Below are 16,662 nucleotides of genomic sequence, written 5' to 3'. Positions count from 1 at the left end.
CCACCCTAAGATCCCACACCCCGACCTGGGACTTAAATCTAGTACTCAACAACCTTATGTGTTCCCCATTTGAGCCGTTAGCAATTTAATTTAACAGTTCTCCAACGGCTCAAATGGGGAACACATAAGGTTGTTGAGTACTAGATTTAAGTCCCAGGTCGGGGTGTGGGATCTTAGGGTGGGTCTAAGTCTACGGGCAGCTCTTATAAATTGTTTAATCCATCTATGGTCTGCCAGGTCGGCATCAAAGAAGGCGCTTAATGCAGAAATTTGAACCTTTAAGGTAGATGGAGAGAGGCCTATATCCAGACCCTTTTGTAGAAATTCCAGAATCTTTTGAATGTTAGGCCCTTCAAGATTTGGATTATTTTCACCTGACCATGAACAGAACCTTTTCCAGATCTTCAGGTATATCGCAGATGTCACTTTTTTCCTAGAGCATCTCAAGGTGGCTATAACCTTGTCCGACAGGCCTTAAGATTTTAAGAGGGAGACCTCAGGATCCAAGCCGTGAGTTTCAGGAACTCCGGATGAGGCTGTAGCAAAGGAAAGGACCCTGGTATAGGATGTCCCCTCTGAGTGGGAGTCTCACTGGTTCGTCTATTGCCAGTTTTAGGAGCGGAGCGAACCAACTCCTTTTTGGCCAGAACGGGGTGATCAATATTACTGTGGTTCTTTCTTCCAGAATCTTCTGAATGACCCTCGGGATGAGAGGCAATGGAGGGAATGCGTACACTAGATCTCAACACCATTTTAGGGAGAAGGCATCTATTCTCCAGGGATGATCTCCCGCATTTAGGGAGCAGAATGTTTGTACTTTCGTATTCTTTTTTGATGCAAACAGGTCTATTGTAGGAAGCCCCCATTTCTGGGTTAGAATATTGAAGACCTCTAGATTCAGTGGCCACTCTGTGTGATCTATTACTTGTCTGCTTAAAAAGTCCGCTTCTAGATTTTGGGATCCCTTCAGGTGCATTGCTGAGATGGATCTTAGCTCTTTCTCTGCAAAGGAGAAAATTTCCTCTGAGATATTCTGGAGTCTCCTTGATCGAGTACCTCCCTGGTGTTTCAAGTAGGAGACCAGTCGTGTTGTCCGATAGGACCTTCACGTGCTGTTTTCTTATCAGATGTTTGGCTGAAAGTAGAGCTTCTCTTACCGCATACAGCTCCCTGAATTTTGGACAGATATGAGATGCTTCCAAGTTCCCTGGAAATAAGCTCTGTCGATTTTCGCTCCCCATCCAGATTTGCTGGCATCCGTGAAGATCGTAATTGAAGGCGATTTGATCCATGGAACCCCCTGGGAAAGAAAGATTCTTCTCCTTCGTCCACCATGAGAGAGATATCTTTACTGACCCTGGAATCCAAAGCTTGGAGTCCAGAGAGCCTTTCTTCTTGTTCCAGTGGGACAATAGCCAGTTCTGTATTACTCGACAGTGAGCCTGCACCCACTCGACAGAAGGTATACAGGAGGTTAGGAGGCCGAGAAGGCTCATTGCTTCCCTCACTGAGAATTTCTTCCGGTGTTGGAAGTGCCTCACCTTGTTTACCAGGGACTGGATCTTGATCTGTGGTAGGAAGGTCGACTGTGTTACGGAGTCTAGTGTAACTCCTAGGAACCTCACCTTCGTGGATGGTACTAACATTGACTTGGGCTCGTTCACTATCCATCCTAGCTGTGACAGACGGGATAAAAATATTTCCAAGTCCGACAGTAGGAGCTCTTTTGAGTCTGCTATAATTAAAAAGTCGTCCAGGTACGGCACTATATTTAACCCTTCTTGTCTGAGTGGGGCTATCATTTCTATCACCAGTTTGGTGAACAGCCTTGGTGCGGCTGAAATCCTGAAGGGTAACTCTACGAATTGGAAATGGAGAATCCGATTGGAAGGGTCTAGGATCGCAAACCTTAGGTATCTCTGGTGATCTGGGTGAATGGGGACATGCAGATAAGCGTCTTTCAGGTCAACCGAGCACATAAATGCTCCTAGCTTTATCAGAGGTACTATGGATTTCAGAGACTCCATCTTGAACTTCCTGTAAAGAATAAACTTGTTCAGTTGTTTCAGGTTTATAATAGTCCGAAAGTCTCCTTCCTTCTTACTAAAAATAGGGTTGAATAGTACCCTCGACCTCTTTGAGACGCAGGAACTGGGATTACTGCTCCCTTCTTCACCAGGTCCTGGACTCTCTGGAAAATATTCAGGTTGGAAGATCTGGCGGGCATCTTTTTTGACGACAAATCTTAGAGAGAGGAGAGAGGTGAACTCGATCCTGTAACCTTGCCGAATGATATCCAAGGCCCAAGGATTTTTTGATGTTAGTGCCCATGGACCTAGGAAATCCTTCAGTCTCCCCCCTACAATGGCGTCACTGTTTATCTTCAAATTTAGATTGGGGCTTAAGAAGGAAACCTCTTCCTTTACCCCCCTTGGGATAAGCCCAGCGGCCTGACTTGCCTTTCCCCCTAACAGCCTTATTTTGTCCACTGTATGACCGAAAGGACTGGTTCCTTCGAAAGGACTTTTCCTCAGGGAATCCTTTTTTCTTATCAGCCGCTTTCTCAAGTATCTTGTCTAGGACCGGCCCGAATACATACTCTCCTGAAAAGGAGATAGAATTTCTAAACAGAAGTTAGTATCTATCACCCGACCATGACTTCATCCATAAAGCCTGATGAGCCGCATTGGAAAGTCCAGCCTCCTTAGCACAGAATCTAATAGATTCAGCTGATGCATCTGCCAGGAATCCTGTAGCCGACTTAAGCAGCGGGATGGACTGCAGGATTTCTTCCCTAGAAGTCTTACTACTTAGGTGGTTTTCAAGCTCTCCTAACCATAAGTACATAGACCTAGCAACAGACGTTGCTGCAATGTTGGTCTTAATGTTATACATTGAGGCCTCCCAAGATTTTCTTAAAAGGGTATCTGCCTTCCGCTCCATAGCATCTCTCAATTGAGCGGCATCCTCAAACGGCAGGGCAGTTTTTTTGTTAACTTTCACCACCTGCACGTCTATTTTAGGGGTCTCGTCGAACAATTTAGACTGAGAAGGGTCGAACAATAGTCGATTTTTAAATTCCTTGGATACTCCAAGTCGTTTTTCTGGTTCTGACCACTCTTCCAAAATCATCTCTCTTATATGTTCGTTTGCATGGAAGTAGAAGCTTTATCGTCAGCGTCATCAGATCCTGAGGTAATGATCTTAGAACGCGGACGCTTGCGAGAGGGCTCGCCCTGGGAATCAGATGGAGCAGCTCTAGCGGCCCTAAGTTCTTCCTTAACCAAAGATCTGATATCCATAAGAGAGGATTGTTCCTGCTGGATCACATCAGAAATACACTCCTTACAAAGCTTCTTTCCATATTCATCAGGCAATCTTTTAGCACAAGAGATGCAGCGAGGATTTTTTTTTAACCTTTTTTTGAGCCTCTTTAGTCTGAAAATAAATAAATAAATAAATAAATAAATAAATAAATAAATATGGAATAGAGGCATCAGAAAATATGCCTAGCAGAAAATTCTGTACTATCAATAAGCGGACCCCCAGAGGGATACTTACAGGAGGCAGAGAGGGAGCATCAGACTCTATAACAGTTTGCAATTCGGGACCTGACATATTCTGGAAGTAGAACCGCATACACAGTACTTAAAGACCTCAGATCAGCGTCCCGCCTTTTATTCAAACTGCTCTGCCTTCTGCGCTTTACTTCCGGGTTGCGTCACATGACCGAACCCGGAACTGACGTCACAGACGTCGGCGTGCGCACACGCCGGCCGCTACCAGCCCGACCGACTGGGGAGGAGGAGGAGGAAGTTTTCGGCCTGGGAGCAGGCTCCAGACCAGCCAGAGCGAGTCCTCCCGATACCCCCCAGCCCAGCATAAGAACGCGGCCGCCGGCGGACTGGGGGAGCTCCGATGAGCTTCAGGTAACCAGGAGACCGTCCTCGGACCCTCCTGGAGACAGTCCTCGGACCCTCCTGGAGAAGGGAAAAATAAAAAAGGGTGTAGGAGACGATTTCCCCATCTTCATCTCCCTGCCCGTCTGCAGGGAGACTCTTCTCTGACCCTGGCCACAGTGGGGACAGGAACACTGAGGTGTGGTGGTGGGAGGGGGCAATTTAACCTCTTCTCTGTTTCCTGCCCCCACAGAGGTCATGGGTCAATCTCCTTGTGGCCGTCATGGTGATGATATGGAAAAACACACACTGGCTGACACGTTTCAGATCTAACTTTGGCCTTTACTCATAGCCCTTTGGCTCAAACTATCTGAAAGACTTTTAAACATGCACCAGCAATCAAACACCCCTACACCTGTGCTTAGAATAAGCGTAAAACAAGTGCACAACCGCAAATTCTTGCGTGAACAAAAGCATAGTACACTGCATACAAATTCTATATTTTCTGGAACTGAGATATTGATGATCAATTCTCAGGATATGTCATCATTATCAGATCAGTGGGGAGTGACACCCAGAACCTCCACGGATGAGCTGTTCAAGACGGCCTCCGGCACCAGAAACAGGAGGACCCGTCAACGGTGTAAGGGCTCAGGCACATGAACATTTTTGGCCCGCATCCAACCCAGATTTTGTGCCGGTCGGATGCAGACCAATTCATTTCAATAGGGCCGCAAAAGAGGTGGACAGCACACTGTGTGCTGTCCGCATCCGTATGTTCGTTCCACGGCACCCACAAAAAATTGTTTTACGGACAAGGGTAGGACAGCTCTATTATGGGACAGACAAAATGTGGAAGGCACACAGCCGGCATCCGTGTTTTAGAGATCTGCATACGGCTGTGTGCATGAGCCCGAAATGTGGCGCCATGGTCCTGCAGCACAGCTCACATTCAAGTAAATGGCAGCTGAGCTGCAATACACTGGCGCCAATGGATGGAGCTTTCTGCTTCGGGCTCTGTCCTCTGTATAGTGTCTGGTGCTGGCGACTGCCCAATACAGCTGGTTGTTGGACCCCCATCGATCTGTTACCGATAACCTATCTGGAGGTTAGGTCATCCATATCTAAAGGTCCTTTTACACTGGTCAAGAATCGGGCAGATAATTGCTAACAAGCATTCGTCAGAGCGCTCCTTATTGATTATATGTAAAGGTGCCACCAATTACCCGTTGAAGGAGCGAAACACTCGTTCATCCGGTAAGAGATCATTAGTGCGGTCACCAAAATCTATGTTTGCCGGCAGCAGACCAGGCAGTCTAAACAGCCTTGCTGCCGGCAAATAATGATTCTATTTGGGGACAAGTGATGGCATTAGTGATCTATCCTCCCCATACTGTGGTGGAGATCACTGCTTGTAAATGCAGACGTCTCCTTCACCGACGAGCAGGCAATTGTTGGCAAGGAACACTTCCCTACCGACAATCGTCTGCTAAATATACCAGTGTAAAGGGGCTTTAAGAAACAACCCCAGAAAACTATTTTGAAATCAGCACAGAAATAAAGACCATGTGAATATATACTGTTTAAAGGGAATCTGTCACCAGCGACCTCCCTATCAAATTTTTTGCATAGACACATAGCTGTATATCTTAATATGCAAATTTGACGTTTGGTGCAATGAGGGCTGTAACGGATCTCCTAGCACCCCGACCGGGTACCTCCGTCGAATGATGCTCCTAGCGCTTCCCGAGGACTCCAAGCACTCCACTTGACAGCGTAAGCGCTGCTGACCCCACGAACCGCCGAAGCTTGGTTGAGGTCTCGCCGTCTCCTACCCACCCTGGACCTCCAAGGCTCCAGGCTCCAGTGGGTGAACCTCTCCTAAATCCAGAGAGCAGGAACAGCTCTTACAATAGCTAATAGTATAGCCCGGGGAGTATAGCAAATCTTCAGCGTATAGCAATCCCCAGTGTCGATCAGTTACCCAAAAACCAGCCTCAACATGATGAAGGGTAAAACAGAAACTCTTTATTTAGCACACAAGCATTGACTTGTTTTGTAAAAACAACCAATAAACACGTACAATACACTCAGACACTCCCACAGAAAATCCTCCCCTCTGCCTGTGAAACAATTACCCCGCACAATGGGTTGATGCAATTGTATCACAGGCAGGAGAATACACAGTGCCTTCTGTCCTGGAGACAACCGAGGCGTAATTCAATTATCTCTCAGGACAAAGGGAAATCGCCAATACACATGTGGGGACAATAGGACAGACATCACCACTCAAATATACAATGTCCCACCCTTTACAGTACACATAGACATTTAACATATCCCAAAATGGCACGAATTAGACCAGGGGTTCAAACGTTAGTAAAAGTCCTTTGTAAACAAAGGAAGCCTGGCTGATGAGAGGGCCCATAATCCTGGGGCAAGAGGCTGGTAGCCAGGCTTCTCCACCACCAGAGTGGCGAGGTTGGTTTCGTCACAAGGGCCTCACCTTTGCTCTTGTAGCCCCCAATCTCCACTCTTTTCTACTGCCAGAACATCCGTTGCTTACCCTCTCAATGAAAGTAGCGAAGGAGGGCCTAGCCACAGAAATGAGCGGAGCTTGGGGCTAAATATGCATATTAGGAAAAGGTATCATAACTCGTGAACATGTCCACGGTCCGACAACCCTGGATCTGCAGAATACAGACACCTTCTGTGTGCAATCTGTATTTTCCAACTCCCATTACTAGAAATTGCTATTCTTTTGTAGATGTTGTGGACCTATGGAAATGAATGGGGCCATGTACAGTCCACAAAAAAACGTGGATCGGATACAAAATACAGTCATGTGCATGAGGCCTAAAAACAGCAGAGGTCGTGCCGTGTGTCTAGGTCTCCTCTGACGAGCCTGGGTCCCAATGCCGTACACGTTTATAGCACCTACTTTATACAAATTTCATTTTTCTCGCTACATAAGCGAGGGAAAAATAAGCGCCCACTCTGCATGGTGTAAATTCCCTGGGAGTTCAGAAAACAGGGCCTTAAAAAAAAATTAAAAAAGTTGCCTTCAATAAGTCCTTGGCAATTTACTACTACAGCAAATTTCTCGTACCACAGTTGCACCAGAACCGCGGGGGAAGGGGGGCAAAACTATTGTTTCCAAAAAGTCTGGCATCTCAACAAAGGGCAGCAACCAGCCGGAGGGAGGTGCATTAGGGCTGCAACAATTAATCGATAATAATAGATACCTGGATTCGTTGCCGACGAATCCAGTTATCGAATAATCGTCCCTATGCAGGGGGGCGGTTTACTTTAAATCACTGCATCTTTATTTTACCTTACAATGACGCTCCAGTAACAGGCAGAGCGGATGGCGGCGTAACGTCACTTACTCATGTGATGCGCCTGCTCCGCCTCCTTCATTCATAAAGTGGGCGGAGCAGGTGCACCACGTAAGTGAGTGACGTTATGCTGCCGTCTGCTCTGCCTGTTACCTGAGCTTCAATGTAAGGTAATAAAGATGTACTGACGCTGAGTAAAAGTTACTGCCGGATTAGTCTGCTGTGAGCAGCGGGGCCGGGGCTGCTATGGGGAGGGGGATCTGTGCATGGCACTGCTATGGGGAGGGGGACCTGTGCACTGTTATGCCCATAACAGTGCCACCCACAGGACCCCCCCCATAACAGCGCCATCCACAGATCCCCCCCATAACAGCGCCATCCACAGATCCCCCCCAATAGTGTCATCCACAGATCCCCCCCCCCAATAGTGTCATCCACAGATCCCCCCCCCCCAATAGTGTCATCCACAGATCCCCCCCCCCAATAGTGTCATCCACAGATTCCCCCCCCAATAGTGTCATCCACAGATTCCCCCCCCAATAGTGTCATCCACAGATTCCCCCCCCCAATAGTGTCATCCACAGATTCCCCCCCCCAATAGTGTCATCCACAGATTCCCCCCCCCAATAGTGTCATCCACAGATTCCCCCCCCCAATAGTGTCATCCACAGATTCCCCCCCCAATAGTGTCATCCACAGATTCCCCCCCCCAATAGTGTCATCCACAGATTCCCCCCCCCAATAGTGTCATCCACAGATTCCCCCCCCAATAGTGTCATCCACAGATTCCCCCCCCCAATAGTGTCATCCACAGATTCCCCCCCCCAATAGTGTCATCCACAGATTCCCCCCCCCAATAGTGTCATCCACAGATTCCCCCCCCAATAGTGTCATCCACAGATTCCCCCCCCCAATAGTGTCATCCACAGATTCCCCCCCCAATAGTGTCATCCACAGATTCCCCCCCCCAATAGTGTCATCCACAGATTCCCCCCCCAATAGTGTCATCCATAGATCCCCCCCCACATAACAGCGCCACCCACAGATCCCCCCCCCACATAACAGCGCCACCCACAGATCCCCCCCCCACATAACAGCGCCACCCACAGATCCCCCCCCCACATAACAGCGCCACCCACAGATCCCCCCCCCACATAACAGCGCCACCCACAGATCCCCCCCCACATAACAGCGCCACCCACAGATCCCCCCCCACATAACAGCGCCACCCACAGATCCCCCCCCACATAACAGCGCCACCCACAGATCCCCCCCCACATAACAGCGCCACCCACAGATCCCCCCCCCACATAACAGCGCCACCCACAGATCCCCCCCCCACATAACAGCGCCACCCACAGATCCCCCCCCCACATAACAGCGCCACCCACAGATCCCCCCCCACATAACAGCGCCACCCACAGATCCCCCCCCACATAACAGCGCCACCCACAGATCCCCCCCCACATAACAGCGCCACCCACAGATCCCCCCCCACATAACAGCGCCACCCACAGATCCCCCCCACATAACAGCGCCACCCACAGATCCCCCCCCACATAACAGCGCCACCCACAGATCCCCCCCCACATAACAGCGCCACCCACAGATCCCCCCCCACATAACAGCGCCACCCACAGATCCCCCCCCACATAACAGCGCCACCCACAGATCCCCCCCCACATAACAGCGCCACCCACAGATCCCCCCCCACATAACAGCGCCACCCACAGATCCCCCCCCACATAACAGCGCCACCCACAGATCCCCCCCCACATAACAGCGCCACCCACAGATCCCCCCCCACATAACAGCGCCACCCACAGATCCCCCCCCACATAACAGCGCCACCCACAGATCCCCCCCCACATAACAGCGCCACCCACAGATCCCCCCCCACATAACAGCGCCACCCACAGATCCCCCCCCACATAACAGCGCCACCCACAGATCCCCCCCCACATAACAGCGCCACCCACAGATCCCCCCCCACATAACAGCGCCACCCACAGATCCCCCCCCACATAACAGCGCCACCCACAGATCCCCCCCCACATAACAGCGCCACCCACAGATCCCCCCCCACATAACAGCGCCACCCACAGATCCCCCCCCACATAACAGCGCCACCCACAGATCCCCCCCCACATAACAGCGCACCCACAGATCCCCCCCCACATAACAGCGCCACCCACAGATCCCCCCCCACATAACAGCGCCACCCACAGATCCCCCCCCACATAACAGCGCCACCCACAGATCCCCCCCCACATAACAGCGCCACCCACAGATCCCCCCCCACATAACAGCGCCACCCACAGATCCCCCCCCACATAACAGCGCCACCCACAGATCCCCCCCCACATAACAGCGCCACCCACAGATCCCCCCCCACATAACAGCGCCACCCACAGATCCCCCCCCACATAACAGCGCCACCCACAGATCCCCCCCCACATAACAGCGCCACCCACAGATCCCCCCCACATAACAGCGCCACCCACAGATCCCCCCCACATAACAGCGCCACCCACAGATCCCCCCCACATAACAGCGCCACCCACAGATCCCCCCCACATAACAGCGCCACCCACAGATCCCCCCCACATAACAGCGCCACCCACAGATCCCCCCCACATAACAGCGCCATCCACAGATCCCCCCCACATAACAGCGCCATCCACAGATCCCCCCCACATAACAGCGCCATCCACAGATCCCCCCCACATAACAGCGCCATCCACAGATCCCCCCCACATAACAGCACCATCCACAGATCCCCCCCACATAACAGCACCATCCACAGATCCCCCCCATAACAGCGCCATCCACAGATCCCCCCCCATAACAGCGCCATCCACAGATCCCCCCCCCAATAGTGTCATCCACAGATCCCCCCCCAATAGTGTCATCCACAGATTCCCCCCCAATAGTGTCATCCACAGATTTCCCCCCCCCAATAGTGTCATCCACAGATCCCCCCCCAATAGTGTCATCCACAGATCCCCCCCCCAATAGTGTCATCCACAGATCCCCCCCCCTCCCCCAATAGTGTCATCCACAGATCCCCCCCCCCCAATAGTGTCATCCACAGATCCCCCCCCAATAGTGTCATCCACAGATCCCCCCCCAATAGTGTCATCCACAGATCCCCCCCCCAATAGTGTCATCCACAATTTGTTTTAATATGGCCTTTGAACATAATTTTTCAAGTAAAATCATATAAACCTCTTTGTTTTGTAATTTTGGTGTTTTTTTACCGATTAAATTATCGACAACTAATCGATTATTCAAATAATTGTTAGCTGCAGCCCTAAGGGGCATAAAATGCTGAGAAAACTTGGGCAGTAAATGACGACAGTACCACAATGCCAGGTATCTCCAGCTAATGAGGCATCAAAGGCAAATTCATTTATTAAATGTGGTCGTTCACAGTCAATTACTCTGCATCCTGAGGCTGAAATAAGACGGTCGTTATAAATCACCGAGACGCTCCACGAAGGATTCTCTCTCCGACCTGGAAGCAGATTCTCTTGTTTCCATATTAAGCCCTTATCACTTATGTGGGACTATTATTATTATTTTTATTAATTATTGTTATTATTATTATTATTATTAGGCCTCATTGACATGAACATAATTTTCCCAATTTCTTTTGTTGATCACGTGTGGACCCATTCTTTTCCATGGGGCCTCAAGAAACGCGGACAGAACGCGGATGTATCCTTATTTTGTGGATCCACAATTAGCGGACAGCAAAACAGATATACGGTTGTGTGTTTGTAGCCTTACTCAGGTTTTCTACATCAATTTGGCCTCCAATGAAACTGAGCGACACTTGTAGCACAGGGATATATGGCCATTGGGGGAGAAGTGGGGAATCATGCTGTTTGCAGTTACTTCTACTACAACTACTGGGGGAAAGGGGGGTCCCAGAGGATAATACCAGGGGGACAATGCTGTCACCACTACACTGCCAGGGATAAAGAGGGAGGTCCCTGAGGTTACTACTATTACTGTAAGAGGGGTGACCATGCCACCACAACGTCTTGAGCAAAATGGGAGGGGGCTGCTATTATTATTAGAGAGAAGGGGGAGGGGGGGTCTGCTGCTAGTTCATGTGTAATGGGGGAGAGACCGTACATTTACTACTGCTATATAAAGGAATGGAGGACTCCGCTGTGACTACTGGGGGAGGGGGACAGCTGGGTTACATCAGATCTGTATGCAGGCAGCTGGATCCTGCAGTATACATTTTTAACATAGGAGACTATGGGTGACACATGCCACTGTATGCCTATACGTGGCAGACATCCGCAAAGGTATACATTGGGATTCCCTCTGTGCACATACCCTGTCTAAGTAAAGCCTCATTCACACGTCAGTGTTTTGGTCAGTGATCTCCATCAATCACTGTGAGCAAAAACCAGGATTGGAGCCTCTACAGACATAAAGGTATAAGGAATAGATTGCAGGTACAAGAAAGGACAGGCGTCACGCACCACTGCAGTCATCCACAGGACCGGCCGATATCCCGTGCGTGCGCAATTACCCGCCGGCGCGAGCATGAGCACTGTGATGCCCATTGTGGGCACGGCATCGCTACATGGAGCGCGCATGCGCCGGCCTCCAGTCCTGTTTGCTTCTGGTCCGCCCTCTAGTCACTGATTTCATGCCTGTGCTGGCGCATGCACGGTATATCGGCCGGTCCTGTGGATGACGCAAGGGACTTGCAGGGCGGGCCAAGGAAGAGGCTGGGGAGGAGTAATGTAAAAAGAAGGCAGAGCAGCCTGGGCACCTACACACTGAACTCCGCCCCTGGGCACTTGCGAACCCTCATTTGCATATGAATTAAAGTGCGTTTTTCCTGCTGGTGAAACTCAGAAGACAATTATGAAGGTACCATTTGAATCATGGATAGGTGTGCTAGAGAGCCATGTAAGTGGTGTACAATGTCCTATTTTGGTGACAGACTCCCTTTAAACCTCCAACATACACTGCAACTTTCTTACGGCTCTTTCACACCTGCGTTCTTTTCTTCCGGCATAGAGTTCCGTCGTCGGGGCTCTATGCCGGAAGAATCCTGATCAGTTTTATCCTAATGCATTCTGAATGGAGTGAAATCCGTTCAGGATGCATCAGGATGTCTTCAGTTCCGGAACGGAACGTTTTTTGGCCGGAGAAAATACCGCAGCATGCTGCGCTTTTTGCTCCGGCCAAAAATCCTGAACACTTGCCGCAAGGCCAGATCCGGAATTAATGCCCATTGAAAGGCATTGATCCGGATCCGGCCTTAAGCTAAACGTCGTTTCGGCGCATTGCCGGATCCGATGTTTAGCTTTTTCTCAATGGTTACCATGGCTGCCGGGACGCTAAAGTCCTGGTAGCCATGGTAAAGTGTAGCGGGGAGCGGGGGAGCAGCATACTTACCGTCCGTGCGGCTCCCGGGGCGCTCCAGAGTGACGTCAGAGCGCCCCACGCGCATGGATGACGTGATCGCATGGCACGTCATCATGCGCATGGGGCGCTCTGACGTCACTCTGGAGCGCCCCGGGAGCCGCACGGACTGTAAGTATACTGCACCCCCGCTCCCCGCTCCTACTATGGCAACCAGGACTTTAATAGCGTCCTGGGTGCCATAGTAACACTGAAAGCATTTTGAAGACGGATCAGTCTTCAAATGCTTTCAGTACACTTGCGTTTTTCCGGATCCGGCGTGTAATTCCGGCAAGTGGAGTACACGCCGGATCCGGACAACGCAAGTGTGAAAGAGGCCTTAAGGTCTCTTGCACACGACCGCGTGTCCCTCGTGGCCGCATTGCGGCCAGCATATGGCGGGTCCACAATACACGGGACACCGGCCGTGTGCATTCCACATCACAGATGCAGACACATTCACTTGAACGGGTCCGCAAATCCAGAGATGTGGTGTGGAACAGAATGGAATCACGGAACTTGTCCTATCTTTTTGCGTAACGGACAGATCACGATCCGCATGCGGCTGGCCCACGGTAGGTGCCTATGCATTGTGGACCGCAATTTGCACGGGCCTAAGGCTACTTTCATTGTAAGTCAATAGGCGCCGGATCCAGTTTTTTTTTTCGTGTTCAAGAAAACGGATTCGGCACTATTGACTTACATTGTGTTTCATGCCAGATCCGTCATGATCAGTAACCCATGACGCACACAAAAATACTGCTTGCAGCTTTTTTCTGTCCGCCATGGGAACTCAACAAAACTGAACGGAAAGCATTCTGGTGGACTCCGTTCCATTCCGTCCCCATTGACAATTAATCGGGACAAGACTGAAGCGTTTTTCCTCAGGTTTTGAGATAGCCGCAAAACACGGACACTGGCAGTGTGCGTTCTGCAATTTGCGAACTGCACATGGCTGCAACCATAATAGAAAATGCCTATTCATGTCCGCTTGCAGACAAGAACAGGACATGTTCTATCTTTTCCACGGAGCCGCGGACTGTGCTGTCCACATCTTTTGCAGCCCCATTGAAATGAATGGGTCCGCACCCGTTCCACAAAATTGCAGAACGGATGCGGACTCGTTCGTACGGCCGTCCGAATAAGCCCTAAGACTGATCCCAATACCGGAAAAGGAAAACGCAGATGTTAAAGTAGCCTAAGGGAATCCTGGTAAAGCTCCATACATCCTAAAGCTATAATACAGTCATGTGCATGAGGCCTGACCGGGTCTGCAGTCATTGCTGGTTCCTAGCGGAAATAAGTCAGATCACGAGGCTCTAGTGCCGGCTTCTCGGGGCCAAAGTGGTTGTTTAGTTCTAGTTCATCTATCCTACTGATCCAAAGTTCCTGCGGGCCCCTGACTCTGCCCTGTGGGGACAGAAGGATAGGGCAGGTTGGATATATCTACGTAATGAAGGTACAGATTTGCTTTGCTGCAGTTGTGTAACGTTTAGGCATTTTTTTCCCCATTGCACATTTCTAGGTCAGTGCTCTTTTAGCATTTTTTTTTTTTTTAAACTAAAATGTTGCTTGGAGCTAAAGCACATGACAAGGGTCAAGGCTGTCTCTTCAGACAGGGAGACCATGAAATCTCTGTGGGGTGTGTTGTAATCACACATTACAAGCCAGAAAACGTCACTTTAATCCCCCTTTTTTCTCTATAGAACTCTCATCCACAAGGCATCCTATGTAACACAATGCAATCTTATGGAAATTGACTGCTAGGGCTCAGGCACACGACCGTGTGCTGCACGGGCACCGACCATGGGGCAGCCGCATGCGGAACCATTCACTTGAATGAGGTCTGCGATCCGCATCCGACGGTCTACACTTACGGTGCAGAGGCACAGACTGAGACCCCACAGAAGCGCGGCTTCCAATCCGTGCCTCTGTTCCGCACCGCCTGTCCCAGATCACTTGAATGGGTCTGCATCCGTGGTGCGGGGTGCACACGGCCGGTACCCGTGTATTGCAGACCCGCTGTATGTGCCCTACATCCTAGTGAGTACTATGGCCACTGCAGCTGCGGGGAAATTAAGACTTAACTCTTTAAGGGTTCACATCATGTTTTTCCTGTCGGTTAAACATATACAAAAAACATACAATGGCATCCGTTCCCCATAGAGTTCCATTGTAAAAAAAACTATACTATATATTTTTTTTTACCATTGTAACTTTTTTTCCCCCTAACGTGTACGTCAAACGGAGGCATAAAACGTGACGTGAACCCACCCTAACAAGTAGATTAGAAAGTGAACTTTCAGCACTTTTTTTTTGTATCTTACAAGATTATGATTTTAGGGATAAATCCACAAACCTCTGATTAACCCCCTTAGAGTGGACAGTCCAGTAACAATGTTCTGCCATATGTACTGGGAACAACGTACACTGCCATAATGATTGTAATGTCCCTCCCCAAAATACCCCAATATGAACGGAGCCCGCAGTGGAGCATGGCCAATCACTTCTATCGGCTAGCGCTTGCTTATGCCGGCATGCCCATCCATCGCGCCATTCAAATAGAGGTCACGGAAACCCTGTTATTGTAATTGGTGGCAGTCACCGCCATCAGACCCCCCCACTCGTCTAACTGGTAGATAATGGATATCTGCTGCAGGTGTCTACAAAATATTTAAAGGGGTTACCGGAGATGCAGTGCCGTACATTGGGGACATGAACCCAGCCTGGGGTTAGAGCCCACAGTGCACGCGAGAGTCTGAATCTCTTGCAAGCGCTTTGGCGACAGATTCAGACTCCCGCTTGCGCTGCAGGTTGTAATCCCAGGCTGGGATCACGTGCCCTATGTACGGCACATAATCTCGGAAGTGTCGGCCACGCAAGATTGCGGCCCATGTCAGGTAATGCCTTTGAGGGTGCTGCCACACATTTAGTTTTGGAAGTCAAAATGAGGAGCGAAGGACGTCTTCTTCTTTTATGATCCACTTCTGATTTTTGCTTTAAAAACTATATCAAGAAAACTGACCATGTGGCAGCAGCCTAAGAGTCCACCACCCCCAGTACTTCCCCCCACTTTAATTCAGGGGTGCTGCCACCTGCTCCGTCCACTGAACAGGTGAAACTATGGTTGAGGAGGGTGCTATCACTCAGTGAATCCCCATACTGCATAGGACACAAGGTGACCGCCACACGTATTAGTTTGGGGCTCATAGAAGACAAAAAACATAGGCATTACCCATAGCAACCAATAAAGTTATTGCTTTCATTTTCCAAATGGCCTTGGAATGAATGAGAGACTCAATCTGATTGGTTCCTAGGGGTAACGCCTCTTTTTCTTTGCTAAATCTTCCCAATGAGGACCTTTCCAGAGAAGGCAGCCAATCAGAGGTCAGCTTTAGTGCTTCTCGTACAGTGTACGAATCATGCGCTGATTGGTCGCCGCGGACCAGCCGCTTGTCATACAGGGGTCCCTAGGGGCTACAATCGCAGCTCTCACCTTGTAGGCGTGCACCCCCAGCCGCTGCAGCTCCTGCTCTGACACCGGCCGGTTCGGCTGCAGCTGGTGCGGCTTCCTCTGGTCCTCCGCAGAGTCATCCATGTACCAGGCCTGCACCATTTTGCCCCAGATCCAATTCCAGTCGCACACAGAAGATCCCGGGAGGGAGTCAGAACAAGCGGCTCAGAGACCCGCCCCGCCCCCTTCACTAGCTCCAATCACTGTAATAGCGGAAGTGTCGCCGCTCATGATCGGAGGCGCCATTTTGTTGGCTACCAGCTTGCTGTGCTTTGAAGTGTCGCCGTGCAGGAGCTACACGGCCATTATATGGGTTATCTTGGTTCGTGTGAATCAATTACTATCGTGTTAGCAGGCTGCCTGCAGTTCTCTCTCCAGTACATCACTTGTATATCCCTAATGGCTCTCATTCTGGGAAGACTGTAACAAGAAAACTAAGGGGCACAGTCTTAACTCTTTCATGACCAGGCACATT

General features: G+C 50.1%; 1 protein-coding gene across 1 annotated transcript in view; it reads right to left on the bottom strand.

Annotated features, from left to right (window-relative positions):
• Positions 1 to 16,359, bottom strand: part of ADI1 (acireductone dioxygenase 1) — a 31,324-nt gene extending 14,965 nt beyond the window's left edge. The window contains exon 1 of the mRNA XM_044290272.1: positions 16,170 to 16,359. Coding sequence (XP_044146207.1) covers positions 16,170 to 16,289 — 120 coding nt within the window. The 5' untranslated portion in view covers positions 16,290 to 16,359. The remainder of the gene's footprint in view (positions 1 to 16,169) is intronic.
• Between the last annotated feature and the right edge of the window lie 303 nt (positions 16,360 to 16,662).

Source organism: Bufo gargarizans, chromosome 4 (genome assembly GCF_014858855.1).
Source record: "Bufo gargarizans isolate SCDJY-AF-19 chromosome 4, ASM1485885v1, whole genome shotgun sequence".
In the NCBI taxonomy this organism is placed as follows: domain Eukaryota; kingdom Metazoa; phylum Chordata; class Amphibia; order Anura; family Bufonidae; genus Bufo; species Bufo gargarizans.
The sequence above is the reverse complement of the archived record's forward strand: the minus strand, read 5'-3'. Positions and strand labels throughout refer to the sequence as shown.